Source organism: Vitis vinifera, mitochondrion, assembly GCF_030704535.1.
Source record: "Vitis vinifera mitochondrion, complete genome".
NCBI classification, from domain to species: Eukaryota; Viridiplantae; Streptophyta; class Magnoliopsida; order Vitales; family Vitaceae; genus Vitis; species Vitis vinifera.
The window spans coordinates 50,001-72,500 of record NC_012119.1 but is presented as its reverse complement, the minus strand read 5'-3'; the positions used below and the strand labels follow the sequence as shown (position 1 = coordinate 72,500).

Here is a 22,500-nt window from a genome sequence, read left to right as displayed (position 1 = left end):
TGCCAGCAGATGTGGTCACCATCATAGGTACTCAAGATATTGTGTCTGGAGAGGTAGATAGATAGGACTACTAGTTGCTCGATCAGGACCCTAGCTTTATTGCGAGCCAAAAACCTTGATCTACGACCAACCCTCTTAAGATCTACGACCAACCTGATCATAGATCAGCCCTCTCGTTCCGACCACTTCTTCTCATAGATCAGCCTTCTCTACGACCACTTCTTCTCATAGATCAGCCTTCTCTACGACCACTTCTGATCTTCAATCAGCCTGATCGTAGACCACCCTTTCTTTGTCAAAAGTGCTCTATGTTCCCCAATTTCCTTTCAATCCACATTGGAAAATTTAGACTTTATCTACTGGGAGTCATCAAAGGAGGAATGGGCATACGCTGGTTCGATAAGCCAAGGTTTTTATTCCACCGCTTGGTTTTGACACTCAAGCGACCCGTCCTGCCAAACATCGATGCAAAGGTTAGATTTCACCACCTCTATCTACCCAACTAGTCCTATTTGATCTCAAAAATCCAACCTGGAAACTGTATCTCCCCCAGAAAACCCTCTATCTCCAAGCCCCTTTACTAGGTTGGGCAAGCTTTGATGCCCCTACTCCCAACAAGTTGCTGGTCGGGATCGTGGAACTCTCGCTCGAGAAGTAAGTAAGCTGGTCCTTGTTTGGTCATAAGGATAATCGTTCTTATTAGGTCAGGGGCGGCCGCCCCGGGGGTTACCCGCGATTGGTAATGGCACAACCAGAAGAGGGGTAGGGGAGACAAGGTTACGCGCTGGGTAGCGCAGCGCATCTGTTTCGGGTACAGAGGCGACGAGGGGTGCTAACCCGGCCACCCAACCCAGCAGGTCAGGGGCGGGCCGGCCATAGGTTCGAATCCTGCCACCTTTCTTGTGGATCATCCTGTGGTTACCGGATGATGGGAATAACAAGAAATTTTTAAATGAGCACGAAATGTCAATATATGAATTGTTTCATTATTCGTTATTTCCGTGTCTTTTCGTTGCATTCACTTACAACACGAAACAACCACCAGCGTTTGGTGCAGCACCTGCATTTTGGTGCATTCTTCTTTCTTTCCTTGGTCTTTCGTTCCGTCATATTGATAATAACTTATCCAATTACAACGTATTAACCGCTAATGCACCTTTCTTTTATCAAATCACAGGGACATGGTCTAATCATGAGGGTAGTATTTTTTCATGGTGTCGGATCCCAAGTTTTTATGGATTCCTTCTTTGTTACCGGTGTCGACCCCAAAGCCATAATGTCTCAAAACGAGGAGGCCATAGAGAAACTCTTTTTTATTCCTTTGTCTCGAACTTCGTGAAGAACTCCATTCTATCTCTCCCTCGTTACGAACAAAAAAGTGGGGCTGCGCCCCAGTTGTACACTCCCTTCGTTCTACGAACCCTTGTTGATTCTGAACTTCGTTCGCGAAGGAACCGGACTTTTGACGGGCCAGCCCTTTTTTATGCGACGCTTTACCCTGAAAGGAAAATGAGCTTTGCTCCTCTGGGCGCTAGGCGCTCCCGTGGTTCGCGAGAAGGAAAAAGGACTCATCCTTTGTTGCATCTGGCACGAGATGATAAAGAGAGAGCTTCGTCTATCGATGAACAGCGGATTGACGGAGCTCTTGGCATTGCTTTGTTTTTCTCTCCTTTCCTATCAGCGAGTTCCGATCCTTTTGTTCGAAATTTCTTCGTTTGTACCGAACCGCTTGCAGAATCTAATCCTGTTCCACAAGATCCTATATCAGCTATACATCCTCCTTGCATTTATGCCGGAGACGTCGCCAGTGCTATGGGCTTTGGCTTATGTAGATCAAAAATTTGGAATGGGATTGTGGCATTCCACTCGCCACCAATGCGGAAGGATGCCGCCGAAAAGAATGGAACGCTGCTTCGCTCTGCTGGATGCGTCGGATCCCGTATAACAAGCGAGCTCTTTACCCTCAAATTCAAACATGTGGACGCAAAATGCTATCCTGCTCTATTGTTGCGTAGAAATATAAGCCTGCTCATGCAGCTTCGGCGGCGCTTTTTCGCCTTCTCTTCGCTCTGGACAGGAGCGCTAGTGGACACGGGGAGGGAGCAGGCGAAGCGTGTCGTTCGTAATGGAAAGAAAGATACCACTACTTCGCCTCTTTGTTGGACCGCCGGCGCGAACACAGTGGTCTCTGACCAGGACCAGGAACCTATTCTAATTTGGATCTTGACATGTCGGTGGTTTTTAACCGTAGGCATCTTGCCAGGAAGTTGGTGGGCTCATCATGAATTAGGTCGGGGTGGCTGGTGGTTTCGGGATCCCGTAGAAAATGCTTCTTTTATGCCTCGGGTATTAGCCACAGCTCGTATTCATTCAGTAATTAGACCCCCTCTTTATTCTTGGACCTCGCTTCTTAATATTGTGACTCTTCCATGCTGTGTCTCAGGAACCTCTTACATACGGTCCGGATTGCTAGCTCCCGTTCATAGTTTTGCTACAGATGATACACGAGGAATCTTTTTATGGCGGTTCTTCCTTCTAATGACTGGCATATCTCTGATTCTTTTATTCCAGATGAAGCTGCAGGCATCGGGCCGTATAACCTATAAAAAAGAGATGGTTGTGGTGCGAAGGCACCTACGTCACTCGGCTCGCGCGCAACCCCGCCCCGTTATGTTATGGAAGAATTGAACTTATTGCTGGGCTGGTTATTCAGAGCCAGCAATTGGCTGCCGGATTTCGTCCCGCAACTAGAAGAAGTTCGGGGGTCACTGTGGCGTGGCTGAATGTAGAGCAGTCCGCGCCTACAGCGTTTGATCAGTATCTTCTTTATCGGAAGATGGTCAAGGTTTTTATTCCAAGCCACTGCACTAGATGCGCATGTAGTCGTAGTAGTCGGCCCAGAATGCCTCTGTTCTATACTAAAAGACTACTTCGGATGAATGGGGAATTACGTCGCTCTTTGATCTGCAGAATAAGGCCTACGAGCTCTCTGTTTTATGGCAGAGATCCCTCCACACCAAGGAACCGAATCACAATGGATCGAAGCCCTCCTTTTCCTTCCAATTAGTTCCATTTTTTATCTTTCTTACTTGGGAAATTGTGGTCGACCCCGACTACATGGGAACAGATTCTTCTTCCTCGGAATCGATACTTTTTACCATTTCCACTGACGAGCTTTCTCGCGAGCTCTTTCTTCTCGGGAACATCTCGAAATCGAGCGGGCAGCAAGAATAAGAATCAACCTATACAACATCTGTTCCCATGTAGTCGGCATTCTAGAAGCGAAGCTTCCCAGCCGCCTGCCTCCTTGTGTGGAAATGCTTTTCATGATCTCCAGCTCTTTCCCACCAGCTCGTTCTCCACTAGGCATCTAGGCGAACCCGCCGGGTTAACTCAACGTAAAGAAAGCTCATTAGGTCAAAACTAGGGGAGTGCTTACTAATAGCGAAAGGCTAACATCTCTCCGCTCTTATTAGTAGTAGCGAACATCAGGTAACTTCGTGCTGTAAGACGACTGGTTGGTAATGAAAGGCAATGTACTAAGAAAGCGTAACTCTATTAGCCCTTTATCTGGAAAAAGCTGGAAGAAGGGCGAGAAAGAAAGGTTGCCTACTACTAATAAGGGCGGGTAAGAAAGAGAGGTGAGGTTGGTCGTAGATCACTTTATTCAATCTAAAAGGTTGGCTAAGTGCCCTATCTGCCTTGTTGTGATAGGGGGGCAGTGCTCTTACCTTATAGTATAGTAAGAAAGCTGTCTTTCAGTCTTTAACAGTTGCTTCAAAAGTCAATTCAAGGTTGCCACCTTTCCTTTTTCTTTTTAGTATGAGCTCTCATTGAGAGAGCGTTTCGGCGGGAAATCGCTAAGTTGGTTAGAGTCCTGGTCCGTCACGCCAGAAGTCGCGGGTTCGAACCCCTCCTGGTGGAAAAAAAAGTCGAAGTTGCGGGATCCTGGGTACAACGAGACCGCAACTACGGAAGGAAGGAAAGAGGAGCGAGACCGCCCTAAGATGATGTTATGAAAGAGAGCTCGCGGCGATTCTTTTCTGTGTTGGAAGGGCGCCAGAATTGACGCTCTATTCGATTCTAGAGATCAAAGGGGTTCGGCCTATCTACCTCTTCTCGGGAGCGAGGCCAAAGCCGAGCAAAAGATATAGATATCCAGATAGCTTAATAAGCCTAGGGGGGCACATGCAAATGTAGCTGAACCAACCCGAAGATGAATGGAGGGTTCCAAACCTCCTCATCAAACAGGGCTTGATATGCTATCCATTGGGGTGGTCCTCCGTGACTCACTCAAGTGAAGAGAGAGAAGATAGGGTAGGTTGCTCTGAAGGTAGGATAACAAAAGAGAGGCTACTTATGGATTTACATTAACATGAACGGGACCCTAGCGAGGCCCTCTCTCTAAAAGGACGTAAGCCCCTTTATTTAGAGAGAGGGGCGAGCCAAAGAGCTCGGCTTTACTGAAGAAGAAGGGGCGGAGTCTCAACTACCACACAACCCTAGTTGTTGTCCATACCACAACCTCAGGTACTTCTCTCTTATTCCTCTTTCTTCTCTTCTTGATTATTTTCTTTTCCTCTCTCATTTATCGACTTCTTTATTCCTTAGAGCCGCATCGCTTTAGTTTTAGAATGTGTCTGCCTCATCATCCTCACAACCGTCCCTCTTCTCTATAGCGAATGTCTCTCATCTTGTCTCGATCAAGCTTGATCGAGGGAACTACCTCCTTTGGCGTAGTCAGTTTCTACCGATTCTTCACAGTCAATCATAGGTTTCTTCCTCTCGGATAAAACCCTGATTTACAATCAGCCTGCTGCCTCTCTACGCCCACTAAGATCTGCGATCAGCCCTCAACAAAGTTGATCGTAGAGCACCCTGATTTACAATCAGCCTGATCTACGAGCACTTCTGATCAAAGATCAGCCTGATCTACGACCACCCTCCTGCGGATTAAAGAAAGGAGGAAAAAAGAGATGTTAATTAATCAAAGGTCCAACTGATCACCGCCTTTGTCTTGTAAATATGCAGTTACGAAGAATCCAGCCAAAGTAATAGGAATTAGACCTAACACGATTCCAAATAGAAAAACTTCAATCATTTCGATTTGTTTGAAAGGGGAAAAACGAGAGGGCGTTAAGCACCTAAATAAACATCCGAATCGCCCATGAATCTCAATGACCAAGAATTGGCAATTGACGCGGGAAGGCAGTATTCCATACCTGGAATCTCACAGAAACATTTATTTTTATGAATTGTTCATTCAATGAATTTCGAATAAGTCGTATCTTGCTCAGACCAATAAAAAGAGCTGGGGTTATAGTTGAAGCCGCCAGTAGAAAACCGAAATAACTAGTTATAGTAAGCATGAAGAAGCTAAATGAGATACGTTATTTATATATATAATAATAAAGTTTTTAAAAAACTTACCTAAGTTTCCATTTTTGCAAGATACGAGGATAAGAAAAAATACCAATTGACAGTTTTTGATTCATCAGTCATTATCCTTATAGAAGGCACTCACAAAGATAGAGTTACAGAGGTAGAAAAAAAAAATGGATTCATCATCTGTTACATCTACCCATCCCGTGATTCCGAATCAACAGACCCAATTTCCGAGATATGGCAACTCTTTTATAAAGTAATAGTAATAAGAACTGTGTCGTGTAACTTCATTCACAAATGAAACTCCGGAAAATAATTTTTTTTTTTTCAAATTTATTTTCTTTTTCAATTGTATCAAATCCATTTTCTATTTTGGAACGAACAACGACCAACTAAGACTTTGACTTGACTTTAACTCATTAGATTCAGTAGTAGGTTCATTAATTGCACATAATATCTCGAATGAGAAGAAATTATCGCACGATCGCTCGAAGAAATCAAACCTTTATTTCGGTCTAACTCGATTCTAAGACTACTAATTCCTATGTTCTTTTCCTTTTAGGTTCTCTTTTATTTCAATATTAGGGAGTCCCACCCTTGTAGCTAGGTCAAGAAAAAACCTTTGGATCTAATACAGCAATGCTTGCATCACGAATATTGATTGTTCCAATTATTTTATTGTTTGTTCTGTTTCTTTCATCGAAGACTATCTACTAGAATACTTGTTATTGTACGACCAACCAATTCCTTAAAATGAAAGGATTCGAACAAAAAGAAAAAAACCTTTTCTACAACCATGAAAAGGGGCTTTCTAGATTTCGCATCTAATTGAATTGTGGGAATATGAGAATCTCTTTCATGAATTATTAGAACCCAACTCGTCGGACTCAAACTTTACCAGATCTTCAGTTTCTAGTCTGAAGCCAGTAATGGAAAGAAACCCTATACTAAAGAAGAGGAATTTTCTATTGAATGGCACATGGTTCTGCATTGACAAGCAACAAGAAAGGAAGAAAGAAATGTTGTATCACTTCTTTTCTATACTGATTGAAATTGCGTTGCTGTGTCAGAAGAAGGATAGCTATACTGATTCGGTATACTCACACCCTCGGTACACTATTGAGGATCTCACAAAGATGAAATCTCAGTGAATTTCCATTTACTGATCCCATCTTTCACAGAATAAATCCCCCCTTTGACTGTACATGAATATGTGGAGCTCAGCATGTCTGGAAGCACGGGAGAATGTTCTTTTGCTGATATTATTACCTGTATTCGATACTGGGTCATTCATAGCAAACCTATACCTTCCCTATTTACTCGACGAATTAAGGGGGTTGGTTATTCGTCAGCACGGGTTTTGCTTCCTCTTCTGGTATAGGTTTGGGAGCCCTCGGCCAAACGAGTATTTTACAGAGAGCCGACAAGGAATGGAATTAATAACTGGCCTGGCCGTTTTGATCCTTTGGCACAACTCGATTCATTTAGTAGATCCTTTTAGGAGGCCCCCCTCTTAGTAAGCTTAGATCGAACCTATCCCATTTTTACAGTGCGATGGTTGGCTGTTCACGGACTAGCTGTACCTACCCTTTCTTTTTTGGGGTCAATATCAGCAATGCAGTTCATCCAACGAGAAACCTAATCCGAATTATAGAGCTACGACACAATCAAACCCGAACAAACAAAATGTTGAATTGAATCGTACCAGTCTCTACTGGGGGTTCTTACCCTATATATGACGAGCTGAACTAGCTGTTTTCTTTTAAAATTCTTTCTAAAATGAAGAGAAAGAAAGAGAATAGTAATAGTAGGAATTCTCTTATCCCATTCGGAAGGATCTCATCTCATAATTATCCATGACTGTTTATGTCTCTAGCATGACCACTTGATGAAATGTGGAGGGAAGTGGGGTAAATGGCCGATACTACCGGAAGGATTCCTCTTTGGCTGATAGGTACTGTAACTGGTATTCCTGTGATCGGTTCAATAGGTCTTTTCTTTTACGGTTCATATTCCGGATTGGGTTCATCCCTGTAGTAATCGGATGAACTGGGTTGTACCTGTTCCGATTCAAAATGACAAAAGAACCGGGCAGCAGTAGGGTGGTCGAAGATCAGGTTGGTCGTAGATCACTAGAGGAAGATCTAAGTACCGAGAGGGAAATGGAGCTCGAATCCATAGCATTCTCCACGCACCCACCATTCGTTAGCAGCGACCTTACCACGCATCATTACCACCAGCCATTTCACTCGAATCTGTAGTAAGCAGTACCCTTCGCAACTAGAGGAGAAAGAATCTTCTTTTTTTTTTCTTTCTTGGCATCAACAACCTTAAGAACCATAGGTGCACCAACCGAGGCAGAGATTGGAGATACAACGATTGGAGTGCAGTGACCGTACCCGAGATAGATCGGAACCGACGGTTGCGGAGAATAGGTGCAACGGGGAATCATGGGAATAACGAGAGGGTACGTAGGGAACATGGCTGACCAAGCTCCTTTTTCTAACGATTGAAAAAAAAAAATCGGCCGGTGTTCTTCCCAACTGCTCCAATAAACGTGCCTACACCCCATCCCGTCTGGATAATTCTATGATTGACCGAGAGTACTTATGAAACCCGGCACTGAACTAAGGGTTTTATCTGCGACCTCCTGAACTGTTCGCATCGCTCTCTTCGGTTCAAGCAAAGGCTATGATGAAAGTTCGGATCGGCTTCCTAGCGTACGGAATACGGAAGCTTAACGCCCTCTGTTTTAGCTTAGACTAACGGCACCGATTCCTAGTGCTATAACAGAAACTGCCCTTAACGCGCAAATGAAAGCCCTCACAACACTCGATACCTGCAACTGCTCCCGCTTATGGTAGTAGATAAACAGGTGGACATGTATCTGCAGCCTCTGCTGCTGGTAGATTGACTGCTTTATATGGACCTGGGGCTGCAACTGAGGGTAGTGCTTGGGAATGCTACTCTAGCTCTAGCTCCCCTTACTAGATCCAATAAGGCACCTACGAACCGCTAAAGAGAGTTTTGATCTTCCCCCCTTTCCTTTAAAGCGAAGCGGGACTTGTTTCTCTCTCTCGTCTCGGTTTCTTCTACTACTCTTTCCGCAAGCCCTATGTTGTAAGGGATGGAAAGTGCAATCGCCAAAGCCGGCTATTCGGAAAGCAAGGAGGTCTTTCTCTGATCCTGTATCTGCTCCCGGCTCTGCTCAAAGCCGGAAGCTCATCTCAAACAAAAGCTATAGGGGAGAGGAGAGCCAAGGTTGGTCGTAGATCTTAAGCAGGCTGATTGTAAATCCGCTTTTTCTCCGAGAGGGTGGGATATAGGAGAACCACGGGTTGAGGACAAAGGGCATGATCAAACCGTCTTTTCGGATGAGTACTTTGCTTCGGTACCGGGCTCAACAGTCTGACAAATGATGTGAACTCCCCTTCTCTTCTTCCACTAAGGCTGATCGTAGATCAGGGTGGTCGTAGATCACTCACTCACTGTGCTTTCATCATGATGACAAAGTGGTTGAGAAACTTCTTCTGTGTTGAAGCAAGAGGCATTAGGAATTCTAGGAGGAGCACCAGAAAGAAGCTCACTCAGTAGTGTGGTCTCATCGAGTCGGAGAGAAAGCATCAATCAGCGCAGAGGGAATCCGGTGATTCCAAGAGTGCTCAACATGCAGACCTAGTCTACACTGACTTGTCCCTTTCCCTGTCCCTATTGGGCGAACCTAGCTAACTGCTACCTTCTCTTCCGTCGAGGGTATTGAGCGTTCATTCCCTACCTCTCTGGTCACGAAAAGTGGGATCCTTGCTTCACTGCTGACCGAAGCCTAGCTACTGCACCTGCACTTCTCTGACTCAAGGTTCATGAAAACACAGGTCTTATGCCCTTAGCTAGCTGTTTTGACTAGCGGAACTAAAAGAATCTTGCTTCAAAGAGAGCCCTTTCGTCTTCCTTTTCTGTCCCACTAAGGATTTCCTTTTTGTACCGGATTGAGCCCTCTTCTGACTCTGACCGCCAATAGGGAACCCCTTCCTTCCCACTTTGAATGATCTGAATGAAGGTTTTTTTCCCTGAAATAGGGTGCTTTTATAGGGGAGTGAGGCGAGATCCAGCTTCTAGTGGACAGGGAACCAGTTGTCGGGTCCGGAGTAAGTCTGAGCAATAGAAGAGCAAACAGTTGAATTAGGAGTAGGTTGCTCAACAAGTGAGTGCTTCAGCCCCGGGTATGGTCCATCAGTCGAAGTATTGTCCTGTGGATAACAACTTGTTCTATTCGTCTATATATTCGTTTCAAGATGTCTCTTTTCGAAAGAGGAATCCTCCCTCTTTTAGAGAGGAAAGTGAGCTTTCAAGTGACGGGGGGTTACCTATCACTGGAGCCCTAAATAAAGAATTGTTATCCGTGGAAGAGCCACTTGGTTCCTCTTATGAGGGTGAGTTGTCCCACTGGTCGTCAAAAGGAATGGGGGTAGGAGTCGGAAAGACCGGATTACGTAGATCAACAAGCCTAGTGGGCCCGTCGGTGGTCAAAGTAGTCGCATAGGCCAAAATACAGGTGTTTTCCTTAACTATCATACTTTTTGCAATATTTATCAATCAAAAAGTCTGGGCACCTAATAACGAGACGGAGATTGAATCGACAGATCAGTAGAGCAAGCGAAGACAAGAACATTCACTGATATGACTCCCAACCTCGCAAGGTTACCGAAAGCTAAACGCTTTTTTAGTGGGTTCCAAACCTCAGTTTCGCCTTTACTCGCTCACTACCCAGCTATCTAATAAAACTAGTCTCACTGGACACTCTATAGATTTCCTACTTGTCGTGCACAGAGTTTGCAAGTTGCTTTCATCGACTGGAGACCTACCTAATAAGATTTGGGCAGCGGCGACTCTGTTTGCTTGCATTCTCTGTCGCACTAGAAGCAGGTAGTCAACGAGAGTGTAATCTCGTTATCTACGTCAATGAATGAGACTATAGGCAGACTACTGTAACTACCTAATTGTCATTATAACAGAAAACATCACTATAGACCTTCAACAAGTAGGAATCTAACCTACAATGTCACCCTTTTGAAAAGCCGAAATCACCGTACTGTCGTCATTCGCAAAAGGTAGCATAGCATCATGATATCTTCTTTGACGATGCGGGCCTTCACTTTTCATTGAGCAAACAGAGTTTGGTAGTCGGACCGGTAACTAACTGTTAGAAAGGAATAGACAGAAGAAAGTGTTAGAGAGGAATAAGCGAGTTTCAGAGTAGGCCGAACCTCAGTTGACCGATGATTGGGTGAGACCGCTTGCCGAACGCTTCGGACTGTGCCCTCTTGCCTGACCTGATCTTCTCTTGTTTGTTCCCCGCCCTGCTCACGAGTCGACTATTCCAGTATTGGCCGAACTCTTTGGCTGGCTCACACTCTGTCCATGGAACCCGTATTTTCGTCGTATTTGTGACTTTCCTTCGGTAACTGGGCTCCTCCAACTACTGTTGTCTGATCTACGAAATCCCTTCTTTTCTGGCGGAGACCCCTTTTTCGAAAGCGAGAACCATAGACCGCTTGCCTTCCTCTTCGAACTGCCCTCTCAAACTCAGTTGAGCACAACTTTTTTGCCTTTCCTGAGACTCAAGCCCCGGCTCACTTATTTGCTGGTCACGAAAGCTCCTCTTTGTGGGAGAACTAGTACTTCCCTTTGGGACAGGATTCCACAACTCTATCATTTTCATGAGAGCCCTTCTATGCGGTATACTTTTGCTCCGACTTCCACTCTTTGTCCCACTGACTGTGCTCGGACTGCTGGAGCCGAAACTGGTTGGTGCTTTGCCGGGTCCAGGAAAAGCGGATTCTCAGTTAGCTGCTTTTTTTTTTGCACAGGAGGTTGCTCGTAGATCATAAGGCTGATGCTAGTATGAAGGGTGGGCTCCGAGAGGGAGGCAAGTCTGACACTCATATTGGAAGGGACTGAATTCCGCAACTTATTAGGAGTAGGGGCTTACGGTCCCCGCATTAAAGCGCTTATTTTTGGTCTGAAAAAGCTACTGTTTTAACACCGATTTGATAAGATTACAAAACGACTCTCTTTCTTGTATGCTCCCAAACTTAAAGACCTCAATCGTAGGTTTCGCTGCCCAGAGACAGTCTAACCTTATTCTTCCCCATCCAACAATAAAGCAAAGAGCAAGGCCGTTTAGGGTGGGGCAACCTGCCAGCAAAGGATAGGGCTAAGGATCCGGGCTTTTCATTGACCAGCGATCAGAAAGCGGTCAAAGTCAGGGTGGTCTACGATCAGGCTGATTGAAGATCAGAAGTGGTCGTAGATCACGGGATCCGGTCCCTTCCACCGATGGTTGAGTAAGCTTCCTCTGTCCTCTCTCTTCCAGTCGATCTTCCACTTGTGCTTCCCTCTTAGGTCGAAAGCAAGCTACTGCTTTCCTCACCACTGAGTACTCCGAACTGGTCCCTGCAAAGCCCTATACTGGGCTTGTTCCCTGTTTTTATTGAAACCACTTTTTGAATCAATCCCCCACCTGATCGTAGACCACCCTTGCGCCCCCTATCTTTGGAAACAAGTGACTTTTCCTCCCCAATCGCGACTCATTTTTTGCTCTGTCCCTGTCTTTTTGAAAGAGCTCTGGTTTTATCTCGGTGCGAGGGTCCGATTCTGAACCTGCCGCTATGGCATATTGCCAGCCGATACAACTTGAAAGCGAGACCCTTCACTCTAATCCTACTCGAAAGATCGCATGCATTGAAAAACTATTCGACAGACGGACCTAGCTGATTGATGTCATAAGCAATCTTCCTCGTATAGCAGCAGCCTGAAATCGGAAGTTCACGCTCAGCGTGAAGGAAAGCACTTCTACTCTCTCTGAGCCCTCCATACAGTGGCACATCACCAGCCTTGCCTTAGTTCTCTTCTCGTTCAATGCTGTCTTTTCAGCGCTGATGGAAGCATGCCAAGGTAAAGTTGACGATGTGTGGTGACGATCTGTTTAGCCTTTATCCGGATCTTCATCTTGCCCTATGAGCTCATGCAGTGAGTGCCGATGTTCAGGATCCTTTAGTTCTGAGCGGGGGCTTGACCCGTTGAGGAGGGCATATTCTTCTGCATCTCTCTTGTCGGATCGCCCATGATGGGATTCCCCGTGTCCACGTCGTCGAAGAGATGGTCTTTGGACCCCGATTTCCCGTCGTAGGGAGCACTCTTCTGAGTCCCAAGATTCGCCGAAGGATGAGATCTTGCCTATGCAGTAGGATTCAAAGGAAAGTTATCCGAACAGTGAGACCCGGGAAGACTACTACTTCTTTCTTTTTGAAAAATCAAAGAGGCGTTTGAAGCATATTTTCAAGCAGGGTCTGGATCGATAGGTAGAGGTTGGTCGTAGATCAGGCTGATCTTTGATCAGAAGTGGTCGGAACGATCAGGGTGCTCCCCTACGATCTTAGGCAGGCTGATTGTAAATCAGGGTGCTCTACGATCAAGCTGGTCGGAACGAGAAGGGTGGTCTACGATCATTTTCAGGAACCAAGCAAGGTTGCTCGTAGATCAAGCTGGTCGGAACGAGAAGGGTGCTCGTAGATCAGGCTGATCTTTGATCAGAAGTGGTCTACGATCTTACTCTGATCTAACGACCAAACAAGCAACGGCCCTTGACTATCTTTACTATTAATATTAAGCGTGCTAGCGCGCCTTTGAAACAGGATGAGCGCTCGTTAGCGAAAGATTTACTGGAGAAAGGCGCGTTAGCCGGGGCCTTTTCTTGCTCCATGATTTGGCTATTGATATCTTGACTCCTAACTCAGCGATCCCTTCTTGGGTACTCTTTGCTATACCTCTCCTTTCCTAGAACGAACGAGATCATCGCCTAGGAGAGCGTAGTCCGAGAAGAAATTTTCCTCACAACTCAAATAAAAAAATCACGAAAAAAGAAAGAAAAGAACTAGTCGACCCCCTCAACTAAAGTTTGTGACTAATTCACATTGCCATTGAGAAGGGTTTCAGCTCTTCTCAAGAAGAAGCAAACTACGGCTCGAAAGGACTTGACTGCAAGGTTGGTCGTAGATCATGTTAGCGCTCTGATCTCCGACCTCCTAGGCACCAAGCAAAGGATTTACTTCGCTAACCAGCCCTTATCAGCTCAACCGAAGCATCTATTATAACAGAAGTGGAAAGGGCATACCTTGAATACAGATCGAGATTCACTCATTCCCTCTGGCACTGACTTAGGAAAGTACTTGCTGAAATGAAAGTACCAAGGAAAGAAGAGCTAAGAAGAGCGGGAAGATCTCTATGAAAGAGAAATTTAACAGCCTCGCTAGCCTAAGTAGTAAATAGGGGAGAAAATATAAGAACTAACAAAGGCAAGGGGGGTCGTAAATCAGAATTGAATAAAGGAATTCGTGTTTACTACTGATAGTGATAGCACCGAACTAGGCGGGGGAAGAGAACTAATTAAAGAAAGCCCTTTGAAAGCACATCTTTAGCCTGGCCCAAGTAAAGTAAGCCTAAAGAGCCCAAGCGATATAGGCGGCGATTGAGAAGCTTTTCCACACTTGAGCGGGCAGATCAATTAGAGCCCTTGCTAGACTCTCCCTCAGACCGGAATGCAATTGGCTTAAGAAAAGCACAAAACTGCCGACCGGGCAAGAGAACATATTTACAATTACAGGGAAGGATGACCGAAGACCATTATCAAAAGAGCGGAAAGGGCAGATCAGATCGATTCGCTAACAAAACAAGGACACTCGACTGATGCCACCATGTGTATGCACCTATCAACCGAAGCCCCTGGCCTGCCACTTGAAGGGACGCAGGGGAAGATATTTAACAAAGAAATCGATTAAGGGTGGTCGTAGATCAGTAAGAGAAGAAAACAGCGAAACTAAACTCACCCGAAAGGAAGTAAAAGAGCTGTTAAAGCTTCAGTATGAGTATATATTATTATACTCGCTAAAAGCCTTTTAATAGGGAATAAAATGTTATCCTTTGATCTCCTTTACTGAACCATATTCAAAAACAAATACATGGAAACCAACCAAAATGTCAGAAAGAGTCAAGATTTGTTAACTCTTCTGAGAGACGAAGAAAGTAGTCTTAAGAGGAAAGGTTTGATGGATAAATTAGTAAAAATAGTGGATTCTCTTTGGGAAACAAAAGACCCTTATAAGGACCTAACGCCCAAAAGGAAATTGCAAGAAGTGAAAAAGGAACTTTTGAACTCTACCTTTCACTTTTCCTCGATGTACCGTTCTTGGATTCCTAAATTAAACAAACCGGAGCAGCTACGACCTATAACTCAACCAAACCAAGATGATCGGTTAGTGATGGATGCCCTTTCTCACTTACTGAATATAGTTTTTGAGGATCTCTTTTTGCCCCATTCCCACGGATTTCGAAAAGGAAGAGGACCACTTCTTTTTGGAAATGCAAAACTGGGGACCAATTGATAGACTAAAGCAGATATTGTTAAGTGTTTTGATAACATTGATCATAAGATCTTAATCTCCGTTCTACAAGACTCTTTAGGTGAAGAGAATGAATTCCTTTGTCATCAACTATTGAACTTTGTAAAAACGCCTATATTAGACAAAAAGGGAAATGACTACTCAAACCAAACGAAAGGAATACCGCAAGGAAGCCCCCTTTCCCCCGTGCTTATGAATCTCTTTTTACACCAATTAGATATCAAAATGGATTCCTTTATACAACAAGCGGAAGGGGAAATCGGTTACGTTCGGTATGCGGATGACATGCTCATTGCTATCAAAAGCGGAAAGAATTCCGAAGCACTTTATCACAGGTTTAGGAAGTTCTTTCAAGAAGCCTTACAAAAGATCAAGCTTGAGGAAACTTCCGTAGAAAGAATCCGGGAAAGACCTAAAAAAAGACTTGTTTTTTTAGGCTTAGTTGTCTCAAGGAAAAAAGGGAACCTTGAAACTAGGGCCCCCCGGAAGAAGAAGTTCAATTTGGAGCAAGCGAAAATGGACAAAAAGAAAACGCTATCCGCCTTTCTACGAATTCTATTATCCTTAATCAAAGTACGGATAGCCTTCGCTTTCACTTGCACAGAACAGCGTAGCCAAGCGGAAATTCTTAGGTACTTTAATAACCTTATCCGAATTAGAGCGAACGAATTTCTCCAAGCATTTTTTTATGCAAAAGCATCCTCAAAAAGAGAGGAAAATCGCTTTCTACTCGAATCAACTTCCTCGCCTAGTGAAGAAATATCAATTGAAAATGCAGACAAAAGCACGGCTCTTTGTAGAAGAACAAGGCCGAAAGGGGAGAGAACATAATTCTCATAAATTTGTTAAAATGCAGATTTGTTTGTCTGTTACGGGGTTGCCTGATACGTTCTCCCTATGCCGCCCCCGGTAATCCCTGAGAAACTTAAAGAGTGGACGCATATGGTTACAAGGGCGGTATAGTTTGTGTTCCGTGGAGGGTAGAAACTTCTGGTTTTTGTTTTTGTTTTGTGGTTTTTGTCAAATGTAGGTAGTTTTTCCTGGTCCCTTTATTCGTCTAGTAATCCGTTTTGGGACAGCCTGGCATGGGGGAAGTGGGTGACTGTCTTCCTCCTTTCGGTCTGTCTCCTTCTATTCAGTGTGTTGCTGACTGTCTTCCTTTTTCTCAGCCACTGGACTTTATAGTGGGCAGCAGTCTGATTCTCATCATTTTCCTGTCAGTGGGAAAGCGGTTTTTGCAGACGAAAAAGAAATAGCTGTTGTTGTTGTGGGCCCTCCGAGGTCGAACCTCTCCGGGTCCGGGCCTAGAAGCTCAGGCTGATAGTCCCCATATTCCCTCCGAGTCTCGGGACTCTTCGGGATTGGCTCTGTTATTATTCCGCGGTGAAAACAGAAGAGAGGTGTTGATTGGTTCTATCTACCCTGGGGCCCAACCTCCCTTCATTGGTTGACTGGACATCCCCCGTTTCGCCCCATCCTCACTCTAATGGAACGCCCGGAATAACCAGAGGTGCGTGGTTGTTGTGCCTTTACTTTCTTCACCGAGGGCGCGCATTAGTAGGGAACCTTGTTTATCCAATTGGCATTAGTACGTGTGGCAAGTGCTTCTGCCTTAGCCTGTTCCCGAGCGGGAGGTACGCTTGGCCCCCAGTTACATTGCCTTTTTCTATCTTTCTGGTTGAAAAATCAAGTTGTGTATCCAGGCTGACAAGTCGTGGAACCGGTCCTTGTGGTGGGGGGCGAGCAAAAGATAGCGGGCTTGTGTTGGAAGCGAACAAGCGGGTGACCGAATCACCAACCAAACTAGACATTTGGTAATTAGGAGCTTCTCTTCATAACGGGGATGATGCTTCGAGCTTCTGGGCCTCGTGAACCAAAGTGGAATTTCGTGATCCGAGTGTAGGGCGAGTAGCTACCACGTCCCGGCGAGGGTCTGACCCGATTCTTGCCACTCTTGCGAAAATCTTAGTACGCTTCAGCCTTAACGGTGGCATACTAGGGGGGGAGAATAAATTTGCCGCGCAGCCACACTGGTGCGGACTGCTTCTGCCTTTTTTCTAGCGGTCTGCTCTACTTGACTTGACTTTTCCCTTTCAATTGAAGTCAGTCTTAAGAGTAGGAGGGAATCCCTTCTCTGAATCGTTTTTTTTTAAGGGTCGCCGTGGAGATGGGGGGCACGGCTGGATTGAATCCTTCACTTTCTTCAATCCCTAAAAGTTAAGTCATCGACAACCCTTTCTTTTTTTTTCCAGGTATACCCGCGGCCTAAATTTTCCGGCGGACACAACAATTTAAGGCAGTCTCGATGATATCAGTGTTCAATAAATTCACTTCGGGAAAACCTGAGTGCAGAGTATCCCCAATAAGAAATAGTAACTTAGACAATGCGGGACCTTCCTCATCGAGAGAACCCGCACCTGAAGTCAGAAGTAACAAGAATAAGACCGAAGAAGAGATGATACGTAAGCTAAAATCAATCTATATCAACAGGATTTCAGCTAAAGTAGCATCTCGGAGATGGCGAAACCCCATTTTGCAAGAACGGGGGGACGTAAATAATATTCTGGGAACGGAGTTTTGGAACCGGCAACGGCAATCATTTATTCCCAGCCTGTGGAGACCTCTGGAAACCCCTATTTTTCAATTACCAGAAAGGGTTAAAAAGATGCTAGAAAATCGACAGCACTTCAAGGCAGGAAGCAAAATGATCAGAACTTCGCCAGAAAACGAGCTGGGACTGGGAAATGAAAAAAATCATTCTTCGAGGATCAAAGCCTTCTCACTAACCGAAGGTCTCACGTATTCCTACTTAAAAGACACACGGTTCGTTCTCCTGCTTTGCCTACTCATTCATAGGGTTTACTGCTTGGTGGGCTTATACCCCGATTGAGATAGTAGAAATACCAGGACCCAGTTGTTTGAAACCTTGGTTGGTAGATCTAGTAAGGGCAAAAATGGACGCTTTGCAAAGGGTGGTCGTAGATCAGCGGTAACAGAATCTTCTTTTCCAGATCCGATTCAATCTGGAGCAACAGACGCCCTTACACAGAGAGAACCATTCGACCCGCGAGGAACACTTCCGGAACCAAAGCCAAAGGAAGTCATGATGGAAAGTCAAGGTAAGAAGGTACTTTCCGTTATGGTTGGTGCTATTCTTCTAGTACTAATCTTAAATGAGTCAGCTGCCCAATTCGGAGAGCTGACTTAGATGAGGAACTAATTCCACCTTTGGTTCTCAGTCACTCTTTTTGTGGTTTGCTCTCGCTCTTTCTGTCTTTCTTTTTGTGGTGTGCTCCAGCTAGTGTTCTTTCTTTGTTCTTTGCCTGAAGAATGAAAAAAGTCGTCCCTTTCTTTCTTGGTTGGCAAAACCCAACCAGAATCGATCCTTCTTCTTCCTTCATTTCCATTGGGAGAAAAGGAAATTTCATCGGGAGAGCACGAACAAAAAACAAGCTCTCTTCCCCTCCTTTCCCTTTTTGTCTTTTTTTGGGGTAAGGGAGTCAAAAAAAAGAGATAAAAGAAAAAGCTTTATGATAAAAAAGCTACAAAGGAATTTCGAAGTGTCGTCACCTGAACTTTCCTTAATGATTGAAGCAGTCCTGAAAGATTTTGGTAAAGACCATTACGCACTGTCCTATGAGGAATTGCAAGCATTGCAGGAAGCTATATTGAACAAATCGTATAAGTTTTCTGCCTCCGAAATGGAATCCTCTAAACTGCCTATTTTCATAAGACCGAAAGACGCACTGGTTCAGCACGCCCTTGGGACTTTACTAAATCATAAATTTCGTGCCCTTAATCTGAATGGATATCATTCTTCCTTTTTTGCTGATAAAAATTCCTTCTTTAATACAATAGTGGGGTAAGGTCGAGCGCCTTCTAATGGTTGACTTAGCCGAATCGGTCAATCTAATTTCCCAAAGGGACCTCCTCTCTAAAATAGAACAAATTGTAAAAGACCCGTACATCGTGAAATTGATTTCATCATTCTCGGATTTGCCCATGATAACCGTTGGATATCCAATGAACTCAAAAGGAGAAAAGATTGTGCATTCCCCATGTAAGAATCTGCCTAACAAATCTCCTTCTAAATGACTTTGACAGACGCTTGTTGGACAAATTTCCAACGCTAGTACATGCCAGATTCTACGATGAGTATTTGTTCCTATCTTCTCAAAGAATGATGAAAGCAATTTCACTAAGGAGAAATTATAGGCACTTTTAACAGAATGCAAACTATATCATGGACTACTTTTCATATTACCTAAAGGTGGCAAAGCACTAAAATATGAAAAAAACGGGAGAAAGATATCCGTCAAAGAAAACGGGGCTATTCAATATACGCCAGAGGAGGCAGATGGTTCGTAAAAAGTAACAATCTTTTCTTTTTTTTTTATTCTGTTTTATTCTTTTTGTGGCTGTCTTTCTAGAATCGTCCAAGGAATAGAACTACGTGTGACTTGATCCCGTAAGGAGCAAGGGGTACGTAGGCAGCCAGAGAATCCTGGTCCAGTTCTTCCCTTTTGGGGAAACTAAACCACTAGAATAGATAGATTAATCGTTTTTTCATTGATTTAGTAAGAGTAGGTGCGCCCTCGAGAGTTGGTTCGTGAATGGCCGACTTTTAGTGCTTGCTTAAAAATTTTGGAGTTCCTTCGTATTCGTATTCCCCGAACTGCGGTCAGTCTGGGTGAAATTCCGGGGCCTCGGGCTTTCATTTTGAGGAAACAAGATGCTAAGCAGAATTTCTGGGCAGATAGGCAGTGTGACTCTCCCACCACTCAGAGAGAGAGATTGGCCTATGCCGTTGAAGTTATGCCGAATTCAGAATTACCAAAATCTACTGATGAACAGGATTCAAACTAGAATTCCAGTCGAGTATGAATGGGTTTTGGTACCTGCTTTATGTGGTGATTGTGGTGTGTTATCGGGCACAAACAAACCTGAGAATTGTAAGGCTGCGAAGAATAAATCCAAGGGTCCCAAAGAGCTCTCAAAATATCTCCAATCCAACAGAAAAAGTTCAGGTGGGGACTGCAGTTTCTGATCAACTTGTCGATGTGATCATTCGACGAAGGCAGTACTATTCCAGGAGGAAGATAATTTCACAAAAAAGGTAACAGGTTTGATGTGCTGGGCTTAGTGGAGGATGAAGAGTATGTGGCAGAGGTTGCAGGGCAGAAGGATCTTTTTTTTCGGGCATTGATTTCTTCCTGCATAGCATCTCTCCAGCAAGAATGATTGGAGGCTTCAGCAAATGATTCAGGTTCATGAGAAGATTGAACTGACATGAGGTAAGCTCGCTGTTTTGGGGAAAACGATTCATAAGAGAAGACAAAAATCCTTTAACGGGATAAGAAACTTGAGAGGATCGACGAACCTGAGAGAGGGATCCAGAATCTGAGGAAGCGACTGGAAGGGAAGCAACTGGGCTAGACTGCTGATCTTCTGGAGTAGTCTGAGCCTGGGAAAGAGAAAGTAATCGCCGACGAGAAGAAAGATGCTGTGCCGGGTGACTGGAATCCTCTGAGGTCAGCTGAACAGGCTGACAATCGGCAGAAGATGCTGGGCAAAGCTGCTGGCCTGAAGAGTGAGGCTGATCCGTAACATCAACTGCAGAAGAATGAGGTTCGAGTTGATGAACAGGAGAAGGCCACAATACATCTCCATTACCATTCTCCCCCGGGGCTGATTAATTAGGTTAAGGAAAATATGAGGCGACCTCATTAAAGAGAACATTCAAGGATACATCGAGTCTCTTGGATTTCACGTCATAGCATCTATACCCGGACTGAACATATCCAAGAAAGACACAAGTGGTTGCCTTGGGGACAATTTTTCGCTTAACTGCGCAGGAATATGAACAAAACAAGTGCATCCAAACACTCGCAAATGCCTATAGGATGGTGCTGCCCCAGTAAGAAGTTCGTGAGGTGCCGCTGCAGCTTATTCCCTCTCTCTTCCCCCCCAAAAAAGGCGAGAGATGTCCCGTCCCTTCTTTATGCACATCCATATACATAGCCAGACACAAAGGTGTAAAATCCGGTCAAAATCTGCGGTTCTTTAAGTTCATTCACTGTAGGTTCTCTTACTTGCTCTAGTGGCTGGCAAACGCCAACCGAGAGGGGAGAACGAATGGCTCAGGAATCGACCGGTTCCGAGCGGACTCGTGGAGCTGCTGCTTGGATTATCGTAGAATAAGAGGAGCCGTCTTAGGAAATTACTTAACTTAAAAGACAGATGCCGCCGCTGCGAGGCGAGGGAGCAACTTGTCTGGTCTTGCGGTGCACTCACTCCTGTTACGAGAATGAAATGACGCCCCAGCTCGACTCGAGACCAAGACTCCACTCCTTACAACTCGCACCAATAGCGGCACTGAGCGGCCGGAGATTGATTGAAAAGGCAGCCCAGCCGCCCCTCCCCCCCCCTAGCCGCTTACCTACTCGTGCTCGTAGCTCGATCGGAGGTCAAGAGTAGAGTGTGGTCCGGCGGAAAAACAGAAGTCGTCCGTATCAAGTGATACGTGAATTGCTCAGTAGTGCTTCGCCACTACCGTAGCTGGCGGAAATAGCTTAATGGTAGAGCATAGCCTTGCCAAGGCTGAGGTTGAGGGTTCAAGTCCCTCCTTCCGCTCCTGGCTTCGTCGTTTAGTGGTAACGAGTGGAGTAGGCAGCGAGTGGAGTGCATAAGCCCCTATAGGGGCGAGCAGCAAGCAGCCCCTTGTCTTGTATAGGGCGTTAAGCACCTATCTTACTAATAAGTTGAAAGGGGCAAGCCAAAACCTACTCCTAACAAGTTGCTGGCTTTTCAGCCGTTGCGCGCTAGCGCGCTTCTGTTTTTCAGCAGGCTTCTTCAAATATCCCATAAAGTAGGGGTTCTAACTAGTTGTAGCTAGCTAGCGCGCTAGCGTTTTCCCTTACTATACAAGGGGCTGCTAGTTGTAGCGCGCAGTGTACTAGTGAATAGGAAAAGCGGATTGAGATTACTAATGACGGATGGAGGTTGAGGATAGAACATGTTCGGTGCCTCGCCCTTGTCTCCTTCACCGGAGACTGCAAATGATGGGAATCCTCTCGATAAAGAGCATAGGCATCGCCTCTCGATCCAATCCGTCTTCCCTGGCCTCCCCAACACACTCTTGATACGAAATCAACCTCCCGCCATAGAGAAGAGATCTAAAGTCTGGGTCCCCTCGATCACCCTTCCCTTGAACCTGAACTGGTCGAGAGAGATGAACCCGCACCACATTTTAGAACCTTCGAACCGAAACCCCCAACTAGAGATGGAATTCCAGAACCTAAACAACTCAGTTGAGAGCTCCGTGACCGGTTCAAGGGAAGGTCACCAATGATTGATAGGCCATTCCCCCCCCCCTATCCGTCTCTTGATCCCTCATTCCACTAATCCGTTGTTACTGATTCATTCAAGGCATAGACTCCCCACTTCTTTGTTTTGTCTTATTAGCGCAGGTGTTCGTCAACGATGAAAGCCGCTGAACTTAAGACTCGAGTTGAGAAAGAGGGCTAGGTTGCTCGTAGATCTTAAGCAGGCTGATTGTAAATCAGGTTGCTCGTAGATCTTAAGAGGATGGGCTTTCAGGGACTGGGGAAGATGGGTGGATTATAGAGCTAGGGGCAGATAGATCGAAGGTTTGTCC

General features: G+C 45.1%; 5 protein-coding genes, 2 non-coding genes and 3 pseudogenes across 7 annotated transcripts in view, besides 1 other annotated feature; 8 read left to right on the top strand and 2 right to left on the bottom strand.

Annotated features, from left to right (window-relative positions):
* nad7 (NADH dehydrogenase subunit 7) overlaps positions 1–65 on the top strand; it is a 6,785-nt gene extending 6,720 nt beyond the window's left edge. Inside the window, exon 5 of the mRNA in view lies at positions 1–65. This exon is cut by the window's left edge and continues 197 nt beyond it. Coding sequence (YP_002608348.1) covers positions 1–65 — 65 coding nt within the window.
* Positions 66–963: 898 nt separating this feature from the next.
* ccmFN lies at positions 964–2,688 on the top strand. The gene has a single exon. The coding sequence runs from the start codon at positions 964–966 to the stop codon at positions 2,686–2,688; it is 1,725 nt and encodes a 574-aa protein (YP_002608347.1).
* Positions 2,689–3,851: 1,163 nt separating this feature from the next.
* Positions 3,852–3,914, top strand: tRNA-Asp (GUC). The gene has a single exon. It is a non-coding gene; the product is annotated as a tRNA-Asp (tRNA).
* A 1,052-nt stretch (positions 3,915–4,966) lies between these two features.
* Positions 4,967–7,444: a sequence feature (horizontally transferred from chloroplast DNA).
* Positions 4,988–5,101, bottom strand: petG (cyt b6 f complex subunit V). The gene has a single exon. The coding sequence runs from the start codon at positions 5,099–5,101 to the stop codon at positions 4,988–4,990; it is 114 nt and encodes a 37-aa protein (YP_002608346.1).
* On the bottom strand, positions 5,175–5,369 carry petL (cyt b6 f complex subunit VI). Its single transcript has one exon. It carries the CDS (start codon positions 5,367–5,369, stop codon positions 5,175–5,177), a length of 195 nt encoding a protein of 64 aa, YP_002608345.1.
* On the top strand, positions 6,611–6,886 carry psbE (PSII reaction center subunit V; annotated as a pseudogene).
* On the top strand, positions 6,902–7,021 carry psbF (PSII reaction center subunit VI; annotated as a pseudogene).
* Positions 7,044–7,169, top strand: psbL (PSII reaction center subunit XII; annotated as a pseudogene).
* On the top strand, positions 7,300–7,422 carry psbJ (PSII reaction center subunit X). Its single transcript has one exon. The coding sequence runs from the start codon at positions 7,300–7,302 to the stop codon at positions 7,420–7,422; it is 123 nt and encodes a 40-aa protein (YP_002608344.1).
* Positions 7,445–21,404: 13,960 nt separating the features above from the next.
* Positions 21,405–21,476, top strand: tRNA-Gly (GCC). Its single transcript has one exon. It is a non-coding gene; the product is annotated as a tRNA-Gly (tRNA).
* The last annotated feature ends 1,024 nt before the right edge of the window (positions 21,477–22,500 follow it).